At 43.1% G+C, this 12,979-nt stretch overlaps 1 protein-coding gene across 1 annotated transcript in view; it reads left to right on the top strand.

Annotated features, from left to right (window-relative positions):
- Positions 1 to 511: 511 nt before the first annotated feature.
- The window catches only part of MIA3 (MIA SH3 domain ER export factor 3), a 28,161-nt gene continuing 15,693 nt past the window's right edge, over positions 512 to 12,979 (top strand). The window contains exons 1-5 of the mRNA XM_035892349.1: positions 512 to 755; positions 6,042 to 6,128; positions 7,126 to 10,075; positions 11,016 to 11,297; positions 11,444 to 11,538. Coding sequence (XP_035748242.1) covers positions 627 to 755; positions 6,042 to 6,128; positions 7,126 to 10,075; positions 11,016 to 11,297; positions 11,444 to 11,538 — 3,543 coding nt within the window. The 5' untranslated portion in view covers positions 512 to 626. The remainder of the gene's footprint in view (positions 756 to 6,041; positions 6,129 to 7,125; positions 10,076 to 11,015; positions 11,298 to 11,443; positions 11,539 to 12,979) is intronic.

The raw sequence follows: 12,979 nt of genomic DNA, 5'->3' as shown, positions 1-12,979 counted from the left end.
TTGCCCGGTCCCCCGTGGTCGGCACGGCCGGGAGGCCGCCCCCCCCGCCCCGGGACGTTGTTATGGGAAAAGATGCAAACGTCGCGTGCCCGACGGGGGCATTTCCCGAAGCTCCCGCCCCCGGCTCTGGCAGGGAAATTGTGGAGAATCGGGAAGATGGAAGCGCGGCGCCGACCCGCGGCGGTCCTCTCCCTTTCACCAAGTTTTCGGGTCCCCACAGCGCCTTCTGTTTCTTCTCCCCCCCCCACCCCGCAAAACCTTGGAACAGAGGCGCTCTCTGGGGGGTGGTCCTGCGTGGGGTCAGTTCAGGGCTGCTTCGCTAGGACACAGGCGTCATTTTTCAGCCCGTCTAATTTAATATTAATAATTAGCTGTATAGCACACTTCTGAAATGTAATTCTCAAGCGCTTGTCTTGATCAGTGAGCTTGCTTTTTTTTTTTTTTCCCTCCTTAAAAATAATCTCTTATCTTAGTTGGACTTTCAGTTAAATTCTCTCTTGACCCAATCTGGAAAATAGGAAGCTGCCCTGCGCCGGGAGGTCTTGTTTTCTGCCAGTTAGCAAGACCGTGAAACTGTCTTATTTTTAAAGTCATACTCTGCTTTTTGCTTTCTTCGGACAGTGTTGATGTGCCGAGGGAAGGCGACGCAAGATTTTAAAGGTCCAGATTGTCGCTTTGTAAATTTTAAGAAGGGAGAAGCGGTGTACGTATATTACAAACTCATAGGAAAATCAACGGAGCTCTGGGCTGGAAGTGTAAGTACTGTAAAGCAGTTGTTCTGTTTGCTCTTCTTGGCGCTTTCTGTCGGTCATCATTTTTCCTTCCTTTTGCCTCACTGGAGAACACTTAGGGTTTTGAACGTAGCTAAATAACATAATGAATGCCATTTTGTCTTGAGACCCGTGTGAAATGGGATGTGGTTTGATCAAGCCTAAGGCATTAAGTGCTGTGAAAAATGGGCGATGCTGATGTGTGCTAAAAACTGTTAGAAAACTGCCCTTGTGTTGGAACCCCCCCATTGCAGCGCTGTAAGCCGTGGCTGCTGAGGCTGCTTGGAAGCTGAGCCTCCCTTCCCATCTAGGGAAGCTTAAGCCTGCGCTCGTGTTTACCCCGACGTGGTCTCATCCTGCGCTCTGTGTAATCCTGCTAAAAATCGTTCCATGCCCATGCTTTAATCACGTTTCTCTTCTTAATATTCAGCTGCTGCCTTCCCCTTTTTATCTAAGCTGCATGCAGAATTGGAGGGGAGAAAAAAGTAGTAAAACTAAAAAGAATTAAGGTAAATTTGACTTTTAATAGGTCTGTCTCTCTCTCAGCTTTAGTAACATTCTGTAGCAGCTGGCAGAGTAGTGGCCTCAGCTGAGTCGTCATCTTCTTTGGGCAATCGAGAGAGGGTTAGTGGGAAAGGAGGGTCCCCATACTTGCAGTTATTTCGTAGAAAACTCCTTTCTGCTTTCACAATAAACACTTTATTTGCCTGACAGCAACAGAACTGAGATACACTGGAGGAAGAGCAGGTTTTGTGGTCTTCCCTTGAAAATCCTGGCAGTCTGGGGGTTGCTTAGACCTAGTCCCTGTTGCCCCCTCCCCATGCTTCCCCTACATGACTTTTTGTGTCCGAATTGTTTACTTCTACCTCCTTTCTTACTCTGGCCTCGTACGAGGGATAGACATTTGCCTGCGACAGTGGTCTGGGCTGCTCGAAGCCACACCTGGGTGTTGACTGTGGGACTAGTGGTTTAGTGAAAAGCAGGATGTATCACTTTCTCTGACCTGTTTGGGGTGGGTGTGGGCAGCCAAGCTCTCAGCAGGAGCTGAATCCAATTAGAATGATACAGAAGCAAGCAGAAAACTGTAGCACGTGGTTAAAGAAGAGTTTATAATTGTATCATGCTGGTAATTCCCTTCTGACATGTACTGTACCATAAATAATCTGGTTAATTAGCCGGTACAGGTTTCCAGGGCTGCCAGTTCTTGAGACGCGGAGTAGCAACGTGGGGCCAATTTTGCATCTTCTAACAAGGTGTAACGCGGGCAGCAAGATCAGACAGCAGGTTTAAGGTAATTGCTGAGTTAATATTCAGTTTAACTGTGCACTGATAGGAAGCTTGTGCAACAGTTAGGTGTGTCTTCAAGTTAAAAGGATGCTTGCTTTGAGTTTTTAACAAGTGAAAGCTGAAGTTGGCAGGTCTAAAAGAATTGCAAAACGCCACTTTTATTTGTTGCCATTTTTTAATTGTGTTACACTGTTTTCTGTGTTTCTTGTAGGGCCGTGATGACAGACTAATCCCTTTCAGTTGGTGGCTATAATCCTTATTTCTTTTTTCCCCTGTTTGATTTGACTTCTGCGTGAGTCGTAGTACCGCGACCACCAGCTTGCCAACGCTGCAGCGGGGTCAGAGGTGCCTGCCCTTGCATTTTGAGTAGGGCACTGGCATGTCTGACCCTGTCCCTGACTTGCAGATAAGAGCCGGGGTCTCTCCTCGTGCAGCATGTGACTTCCCATGCCAGATTTGGCTGGGCGACTTGATTTATGCAGACCAGCCGTGCCTGCTGTGTGCAGGCTTGGAGCTAGGGGGAGGCTGTTGCTCGCTAATTAAAAACAGGCTACCTAGTGAGGTCTGCGTTCAAAGAAATTCCAATGGAAGGCATGTTGCTTTCTGCCGCAGCCCTTTTGGGATCAGCTTGCGTGACTTACGTGTGCTCGCGTGTGTCATTTAATCTTGTGCATCTACCCTGCTGCCTTTTTCCATTTCCCAAAGTTTTTGGGGAAAGTGTTTCTCAGGGCATGATGGAAACCATGAAATCGAGGGATAACTGGCCCTCTGATCTTTAGATTGGGACAGAGGTTAGGGGAATGTGTGTATGAGAAGCTTCAACTACTGCAACCTGGGGCTTATCTCAAACAAGTTGTAAATACAAGCTCTAATCCCGCAATCGATTTTGAGGAGCCATGAGAATTACAGTAGTATTTTTGACCTGAAGGGAGATGATCTGATAAGAAAGGAGCCTTTCACCAAGGTTGAAAAATCTACAGGCATTGGGTCTGGGCTTTATTTGCCTTTGCTTTTTTAATTCACTCCACCCTTTTCAAGCCATTGTTGATATTTTTTGCCCTGTGCCAGCAAACATGCTGTATTTTAACAAAATAGATCCTTTATTTTATGATCCCAGTCTTGTATGTTTTATTGCTTGCAGAGCTCCCATTGAGCTCAGTGAGTATTTTGCATGTGAAAAAATTCTGGAACCCAGCTATAATATATATTCTATACATTATATGGCATGTAGTTTTTAGCAGAGCTGTCTAAACCTCATTAATATAGCAAAGCCAAATGCTTGGACAGTATTCTATGACCATTATTTAATAGTGATTTTATGTTATACATTTCACGAATACTTCAGATCCAGGAAAATACTTGATTTTTTTTTTTTTTTTTTTTTCCCCCAAAGCCGAAAGGTGGAGCACATCTGGTACTCTCATTGGCCAATGCACCCTGCCCTGCTCTAAAACTACTTTCTTCTTCAGCATCCACCTCGCATCGTTTGCACTGTGAAGTTGTGTTATCCAGACTTTCCTCCTGTGCATTTCTCCTGCACTCTGCCCCCATCTTTAGCAGGGTCCAGAACTCCAAAGCTACTTCAGATAACTCAGGTGAAAGCCGCTGCTTTTTAACGAAACATTTCAGCAAAGACACTTTAAATTCTTGCTGCAGAAGATTGTTATTTTATCTTGCAGCAAAGGGCTGAAGTTTTTTGCTTTGACTCAAGGTTGAGAAAACTATTTCTGACCTCCTGTTACAAGAAATGGAGTTGGCTGCAGATCATGGTTGGTTGGCTTTTGGTTTGTTTTCAAATCTTTTACATAGGGTAGTAGACAGGAAGACAGGTGGGGTAAATTTAAGGTAAGACAGAGTATGTCTTGGAGGACTTGGAGGATCAGGGAATTTGTTCCTATTGTTTCTGTGAATCTTAACAAAGCCCGTGTTCAGAAATGGCAGACCAAACCGACTCCCTTCCTTGACTGATACTCGGCAGTTTTAGGTACCTCCGATGCCAGTGCTTTCGGCATGTGGGCTTTGAGATTAAAACCGTCTGAACATCTTGTTTCCCAGCTGTCTGTTTTCTGTCACTGAGGTAGGTGGTGTGAGAAGGTGGTTTCTTGGTCGACGGCGGGTCAGTGAATCTGCTGCAGCTGGCTGCCACACGTGGGCACTGGTGGGGACAGATGCTGTACACGCAGCTACGCTGTTTGTCCACCCACAGCACTTTAGCTGGGAAGGGAGTGGAACTGAAGGATGTGCTTTTTTCTCCTGTATTTACTTGGCATTCATAATGCCTTTCCTCTGTCTGTAGAGAATGAAGGCTGTTTCCTTTATTTGCACAATGGGGCATTTTTTCCCTTACAAGAGAGGACTTGTAGGGAGAGGAGCAGATGAAATCTCGGGCATGCAGATTCCGTATGGCTCATAAACCACGTAAGTGGCAAACTGGGTCACTGCAGAGGACTTGTATGGTCAGCAGCTTGGATTATACTAAATGAGTTTCAAATTGTGATGCCTAATTCTAATGGTAGTCACGGAGATTAGTCTGTAAGGAGGCTACTTAGAAGCTTTGGCTTTTGTTTTCAGAAAGATCATTTAAAACTGGAATAGAAGCTTGTAGAGAGAAGCAAGCCAATTTAGAATGAAACTGTAGTACACTGCACAAGGACAAGCTTTTGATTTGACTTGCCTAGTTTAACTTTGCATGCCCAATAATAAACCTGCATACATTCTCTTCCCATACGAAAGTATCTCTATTTACAAAAGGCGGGGAGGTAGTAGATTTATTTTTTTATATATGTATAACTAACTTGAGAGATCTCAGCTCTGGAAGGTAAGATTTGAACGAGAAAAAGTTAAGAAAAAGAAGCCCCATAATGTATCAGTGCCTATTTACCGTATACAATTTTCCTTTTTTTGCCATTGTAAGTCCAGAGAACTTCAGGTTAGGCGAGCCTATTTCAGTGATATCAATGTAATTATAAATATATCTATACATCCCTAATTATTTTGACGTAACTGTCTTCCTTTTTAATTTGATCTTTAACTGAGTGCTCTTTCCAAATAAACTTTTCAAGAAAATTGGCAACTGTTGTCTTCCTCCTATAACAAAACATTGAGAAATGACCAACACTTCCCCACCCCGGATATTTTGGTTGTCTAGGAACTCTGTACCTTTCTAGGTGTGTCCACCGGGCTCTAATTGCCTGGATTATCTAATCTGCGCAGTGATAGCATGCTATTCATATTGACTTCTTGACAGCCCCTGTCAGAACTCTCAAGCGAGAGCATTACTGTGTAGATCTTATCCGCTGAGTGATAAGAGAGATTCTTGTCTTCCACTGTTTGCCTTGGCTTAGCACGCTGGCTTGTTTGAAAATAGCCATCTGCAACTGATTTTTGCTGGTGTTAATCACTGAAGAGTGGCAATGCATTTGCAGAAGGGATATATTTTCCACACAAGTTTTAAAATAGATTATTACCTCAGGTACAATTTTGCATTTTCCTAAAATCCGCTTTAAGAAATATATTTTTTTTTTCCTTAAGCTACGAAGTGAGCATATTTCAGGCTATAATATTCTGCATGGATGTAAGTCTTATTAGTCAAAGATCCTCTTCTGCTTACTACTTGAGAGAATACTTGAGGCATATGCCTGTGAGAGCGCACAATAGCAGTTAAAGTACGGGAGCCAGAATGCTTGGGCTTCACTCCCAGCTCTCCCGACAATCTGTTGTAAGTCAGGCTTTAAAATACGGAAAGTAAAACTTGGCAACTTCACAAAGGTGTTGTGAAATCGAAGTATAAAACCTCAATGAAAACTCTTGCATAAACAAGGCATTGCTAATATTTTTCTTCTATTCACTGTGTTAAAACTTCATCTAGAAATACTTGAGTTTGACACGTTTGTTACTAGTGTCTGTAATTAGGATTTTAATGTAGTCCCATGATTTCAAAAGCTTCTTTACTGCTTTTTGTTTGCTTGTGTTTGTTTCTGACAGGTTGGGAGTGATTTTGGATATTTTCCAAAGGATTTACTTGAAATAAATCATAATTATTCCAATGAGGAGCTAGAGTTACCAACAGATGTAAGTCTTCTTTATTTATTTATTTATTTTAATTGGGCTGCTTAGTGTTTCTTACCTTGTCATTCAGTAAACTCCCTGAGGAGGAGAATGGGAATATCCACTGATCCTTAGTTACCTTTTGTTAGTAAGCACATACGTGTTGGTGGGGCGTGGAATGTTTGTGCAGATATGTACGTGGGTGGGTGTGTAAGCATCAGCCCAAAACGTGGGCACTGATCTTTCTTTTCTTGAATATTCTGGTTTTCTTCTAACAAAATCTGTTTGGATCGAGCTCTAGAAATGCTGCTAGCTGGCTCGCACATAGGCTATTTGGTATGTATTCAGAATTATTTCTTTTCCCAAACTTTAGAATTTTAAAGTATTATCAGAAACAAACAAAACCCAATACCCTTTGATTCTAGAATTGGTCCTTCAACCCTCACACACATAAATGACTTTCATGCACTAATAGTAACTCCAGAGTTGTGCGAGTAAGGCCTGTTTGTGGATGCAGCTTCAGACCCTTATGAAATGGTATTCAGTGGCTTGCACTGCTGTTTAATTTATTTTTCAGAAATTGTGTGACAGGCAGCTCCTGCTTGAAGGAAGTGGTCATTTGAGGAGAGATCAGCTAGAAGAGACTGGGACAAACAAGCTTAGTGACGCTTGTTTTCTTCTCCTGGCTGGCATTCAGCAATACACTTGCCCTTAATTCAGGATGTACATGATGAGTAAATTATAATACTGTCAAGTGCATTGCTGACTTCCAGTTTGTTCCTCACTAGGAGGTCTTTGACAGGGCTCCCATGAGCTTCATATTTAGGTTTTTAAGAGTCCTTGGGCAAAACTTCCACTGATTTCAAAGAGAGTTTTGGTTAAGGACTCAGGGAGTTAATTCTGCACGATTAATATAATTTACTTTGCTGTTGCATCTCTCTCTAATCAACTGGATGGATTTGGCCTCATCACTGTGATAAAGAAAATAATATTTGTGACCACATCTTGTTTTTCATTTCAGGAAACAGACTTTATTTGCTTTGATGGCGGAAGGGATGATTTTGATAATTACAATGTGGATGAGCTTTTGAAGTCATTGCAAGAGACAACAGCAAATGAAGGGGAAACTGAATCAAGTGATCCAGGGACAAAACCAGCTGAAGGAACTGAAAGGGATGAGGAGACTGAACAGGTTGATACAGTGATGTCCCCTGATGCTTTGGAGACAGACAATCTTGAACTAAGCACAGAAGAAGACAAGGAAGCCCTCGCCATCACAGAGGAAGTAGACAGTTCTCTTACAGAAGGAACTGAAAATACTGGGGGAGACTCCAGTGTCAATAGTCACGAAGAAAACTCTCAGGGAGATCAAATTGCACATGAGCACTTGAAAGGCACGCTACACGGGAAACTAAAAGGGCTAGAAAGTGAAAATACCAAAAACACTAGTATTCCTCAGGGTGAAACCAGTCAACTTGACAAAGAGAGTGAAGAAGTCAATGCCTATACACTTTTAAACAGAGAGCTCTCTGTGAACTTGAAAACGAAATTTGGCTCAACTGGTGATGCTGTTGTATCAGACGATGAGGTGACTCGCCTTGTTACATCGCTGGAAGATGATTTTAATGAAGATTTGAGCATTAATGTTCACGATGCAGAGGAGGAGACGGACTTTGCAGACCAGTCTGAAGAAATCCCTTTGCTGTCTTTTACGGCAGAGGAAGAAACTACATCCCCACCAGATTTAGATGATGAGGAAAATGATGACATGGAGTCACAAAATCATGAACTTGATGAAGATGCAAAGGGTGCTACAGAGCTAAATAACCAAAGAGACAATGAGGAAGAACATGATTCAGATGCATTCACTCTTAAGGATGCCTTCAGTAAGAGCAAGAAGTTGGGTGACGGTGTAAGTGTGGACAGGTCTGAATCTCAGCAAACAAAAGAGAAACAGGATGAGGTGATGCTAATTAATAAAAGAGAAGCACCAGCAACAACTCAACCTGAGGATCTCTCCAAAGAACTCCTTAGAAAGGAACCTGTAGGTAGAGGTGATCTGGGTTCAAAAGAAAAAATAAACACAACTGAATGGTTTGAAGAGGAGCTCATGGTTGGTGGAACCGAGTCACATACTGAAGAGCTGAAGAGTACAGCTGTGCCTGATCCTCATGTTTTGCCTAGTCCAGGAGATGATCTGGAGTTCAAATCATCAGTTAAAAGCAAGCAAGATGCTTTAAAACCACCTGTTGTTGATATCAACAAAAGTCCAGAAAGAGTGCCGCTTGCTCAAATACAGAAAGAGGAGAAAATGTTTGAGGATGACACCTTGGAAGAGGTCTTGGAAAGTGATTTAAAGCACAAAAAGCTATGGGAGAAAACAAAGGAGAAAGGAAGAGCAGAGGACAAGCCTTCTGTTGATGTTCCAGCCAAACCAGTGGAAGAGGTAAAAAATGCATCTCAAAGTCACTTAGGAGATACTGACCTCTTAAAAGAGAAACTGGAGCATGGAACTCCCCCTATGGGGAAAGAGCTTCTAAGACATGAAGAAGATTTGAAACGAACAGGGGAGACCGATCACGAAAATCAAAACCCCTCCTCTCTTAAGAAAGAACCTGAAATGAAAAGGGGAGTCATGAAAGAAACCCCTGCAGGGGAGGGAAATCCAAACCATAGAGGAGCTGTCGAGCAACCTAAGCCATGGGAAAACGAGACTGAGTATTCAGAGGCAGATATGAAAGAAGAGCTTTCAAGAAATCTTGGCAAGATGACAGCATTTGAAGAAAGCGTTGAGAAAAGTTCCCCTGAAGAAAAATCAAAAAGCACTACACAGAATACTAATACAGAGAATCTTACTCCACAAGGAACTGCTCGTACTGAGGATGCCGATTCAGACAGAAATCTTGGTGCAAATTTAGCTAAAGAAAGAACACTAAGACCAGAATTGCAATCTGAGGAGCCAGATGCTGAAGACAACCCTGACCTGAAACAAGTAGAAGAAGAGCTACTGGAAGATGAGAATGCTGCAAGTGCAAAGCTGTCGCAAGCAAGGGCTGCAAATGTACAGGGCAATATGCTACATGTTAAAAGTACAAACCCTGAATTAGAAATACTAAGTGAAGCTGTTTCGGGAACTGTAAATCCTACTTATGAAACCGAAAAGGAAACAAACTTCTTTTCTAAGGAGGCTAAAAGAACGATCGGCATACAAGATGCAAGCGAGACTGGGAACAAAGAGGTTGGCATACCAGTGAGTGAAGATGCTAAACTGGATGAAATAGAGCATGTTATGGGAGATGATGAGGAGTCTTCTGAAGCTGAGGAACCGTCAGATGTGGAAGAACAGAATTTCCAGTCTCCTGACACAGAAAACTACAATGACTTTAACCAAAGGGAAGATCATTTCCCAGAGGGCGTTTCACAGGAAGACTCAAAAGGGGTGCAAAATTTAGAGCATACAAGAAATGACCACCAGCAACCTGCACATTTCCCCAGCCCTGCTGACAGCTCAACAGCCACAAATGACACTGTAACAGAATTCAGCGAGTCTGTGAGGCGGCTCACAATAATCAGAGACTTTCTCGATGAAAAGCGTGTAATACGTCTGCAAAAGTACCTTGGGCTTCAACACGTGGTTAGGATAGAAGCCATGTTTCATGACATGAAGGTAGAGATGGAGCTTGCTCGGAAGGCAAGCCACAATAACGAAGAGATAGAAAAAGCTTTGGACCAGATACTTGAGTTTTCAGAATCGAGCATTATGGATGCCGTAGGAAAAGTTCTGGATTCCAGAGTGGCAGAAAATGAAGAGGAGGTGGTGAGGGAGATGGATTTGTATGATGAGGAGAGTGCACTGATGGATGATATTCAAGAATTAATATATTCTCTAAGGAGTAAATATTCGTCTGCTAGTGAGAGTGTCCCACTCGCATCTATTCCAGAACAGGAAGATGATCAGCTGCATGGTCAAGGTAGGATATTAAACCAGTGATAAATAGATGAAATAGATGTAAAACCCTATCCCAGACAACACTATGTAACCCAGAGGAGCTTTAGGAGGAGGGTGAGGGAGCAGGATTGAAAGAGGCCCCTGTGGAATCTGCTGGGATTTTGCTTATTTTTAATGCATTTTTTTGGCACTGTGATGGGTGTCCCAGGGACAAACCCTGAGAAAAAATGTTGAGCTCAGCATGTTTGTTCTTATGGGCCAGGTTTTGTGTAAGGTAAGTGGGATCCATGCATGGATGTGGCTAGAAAGAGCCATTCAGGTCATGTCTGGACCTCCTCCTCAAGAAATAGGGATTCATATACTTACATTCATAATGTGCTGAATTTTCTGGAGGGTTTAGAGCAGTCTCTTTTTCTGAGCTAGCTAGCACCTAATTATGAGAGATCCAGTGATTAATGCAAAGTTCAGGCACTAAATCTATGCACCTAAAATCTCAGGTGACCCTATTATCGTATTTTTGCCCACATTCATAAAAGAGTGCGTAAGTAGAAATCCTGAACAATCAGATCTTTTGATGGGGGCAGAACCAGCAGTAGAGTCTGCTGCAAACTTGCTGGTTTTTTTCTAATCAATGTGCAAGGTGGTAAGATGTGTTCTTAGCAAGGCTTCTTTTACAGTAGTACATGTTGAGTATGTGATTTCTGATAAAGTCAAGAAAAACGAAAATATTTCACCTTGCAATATTTCATTGCAAGGTCAGTAGTTGATACCCTGCATAAATTTGATACAAACATTTAATTAGATATTACTTAAAGTTGATTGAGAATATATTGGAAGCAATACACAAGCTGATGTGTTTAAAAGGGAAAGCTTTGTCAAAAGCAGTATTTCCCTGGAGACAGCTGTGGGTAAGAAATACACATTAGCTCAGTGCTTAATTTGTATCTCCCTGTCTGTCGCAGATGGTGCAAAAAAGGATGAATATGACAGAGTTTCCATCAGAAACCCAAATGCCATTGATGAGAGCAATCGGGAATTTCAGCAGCTTGAAGATAAGAGGCCAGAACAGCCTACTGAGGAGGAGGAGAGGGCTGTTAATGTTCCACCTGAGCATGAAGAGGCCAACTTCTTGGATAACAGAGAAGCTGAAGAAGGGTACGATAGCAAAAGAGGATCGCTGCTGGAAGATACTTCCTTTGGGTCAATTGATTCAGGACAGAGCGCCAGGGAAGACACTGCTGCAGGTAACCTTTTGGAATTGGGTTATTTTGTTCTTTTGCTCTTAAAGAGGAGCATGGTTGAGTGGGTTTTAGGCAAATACCAAGGTTTTTCACTAGTATGTTATTCGTGTGTTGCTGTAATCCTAACAGCTTTCACTGATTCGTGACAGTCCCTCTAGTGGCAGCATTGTCTCGCTACCACGCATCTCAGCAGAGAGCTTTTTCTGTTACCTTTTTGTGCTATAGAAATAAGGAAAGTTCTCCTGTAAGTGTCATAGTCAGAGCTCTGTGCTCAGGCTGGTGGATCATGTCTCAGGATGGTAGTGGATAAAGAGCAGAAGTCACTGGAAGCATAGTCAGCCCAGGTTTCCTCCTCCTTGTGGTGGGACTGACAGTCTGTTAAGCTGTAGAACCCCGTGCTCTCTTTTTTCACTCTCTTTTATCTGTGACTCTAGGCTATATTACTTTCCAGGAAAGACTGAGTGTAGCTTCCCTCAAGCAGTTCAATAATTTCTGGCTAAGGTGTTTGTTGGAGTAGCAGAAATGTTTGACTCTGTTCTGCTGAGGCTTCCTCCCTCTGGAGCAAGTGTGCTGACCTGTGCTGGCTCGTCATTATGCCAAGGAGGGATCCTATTACTGTCATCTTCCCCAGCTCTGTTTTGGCATGAAACTACCTTTGACTCCATTCTTGGTGCTAAGCTCAGCTTTGGTGTTCTGCATTGACCTCTGATTACACTTAATAAATCCATCTTCACTGAGCATTTAGAAAAAACTCAGGCACATCTTGCTTAGCTTTTGTATGCTACTGAGGTACCGCACCATCCCCATAGCCAAGCACTTCTGAGCAGCTTCTAAGTTCTGAGGGAAACTCCAGGTGGGACACAAAGATACCTGATGAATTTTAAAATGTCTGGTGGATTACTTCTGTGGTTAAGCAGTCAGATGTTCAGTTATATTTTAGACAACCTTCCATTCCTTCCTTAATGGTGGTTAAATGCTGTTTGCTAGGAATTCCTCTGAGGAATCTAGAAGCGCTGAGAAGAACCAGGGCAGGTGTGTGTAGGACCACGGGTCAGGGAAGCTGTTCCACAACGTAACAAGAGGCTGAGTGGGTGGTTATTTGAGCCTGCTAACCTGAACTCATGGCAACAGTAGCAGTGAGAGGAGGCAGGTAGAAGTAAAGATGGTTTAAAGCTTATGCCATACTAACAGTGCTGTAAACTTACTAGATGTAGGCTTACTGATTAGGAATTGAAGAGCACATGCATTTGTATTTGTTGTTGACTCGCTGCTGAAGGAGTTGTACGTCCTCTGTCTGAGAGGCTGGCTTGGCAAAGTGCCTTTGTGTATCTGCGTCCCTCTCTGCGGTGCCTTTTCTAAAGCAGCCTGTGGAATACCGCTCTCTTTTCCAACGACTTTTGCCTCTGTCTTCAATGCCCTGGAGAAGCGGGGAACATAATGCATGCATTTGTATTTGTTGTTGACTCGCTGCTGAAGGAGTTGTACGTCCTCTGTCTGAGAGGCTGGCTTGGCAAAGTGCCTTTGTGTATCTGCGTCCCTCTCTGCGGTGCCTTTTCTAAAGCAGCCTGTGGAATACCGCTCTCTTTTCCAACGACTTTTGCCTCTGTCTTCAATGCCCTGGAGAAGCGGGGAACATAATGTGAAATATCGCCTAAGATGCCGCAGAAACCGCGGGGGGAAAAGAA

The sequence above is a fragment of the Egretta garzetta genome, unplaced genomic scaffold (assembly GCF_000687185.1).
Source record: "Egretta garzetta isolate BGI_Z169 unplaced genomic scaffold, ASM68718v1 scaffold130, whole genome shotgun sequence".
NCBI lineage: Eukaryota > Metazoa > Chordata > Aves > Pelecaniformes > Ardeidae > Egretta > Egretta garzetta.
This window is presented reverse-complemented; position numbering and strand designations above follow the sequence as displayed.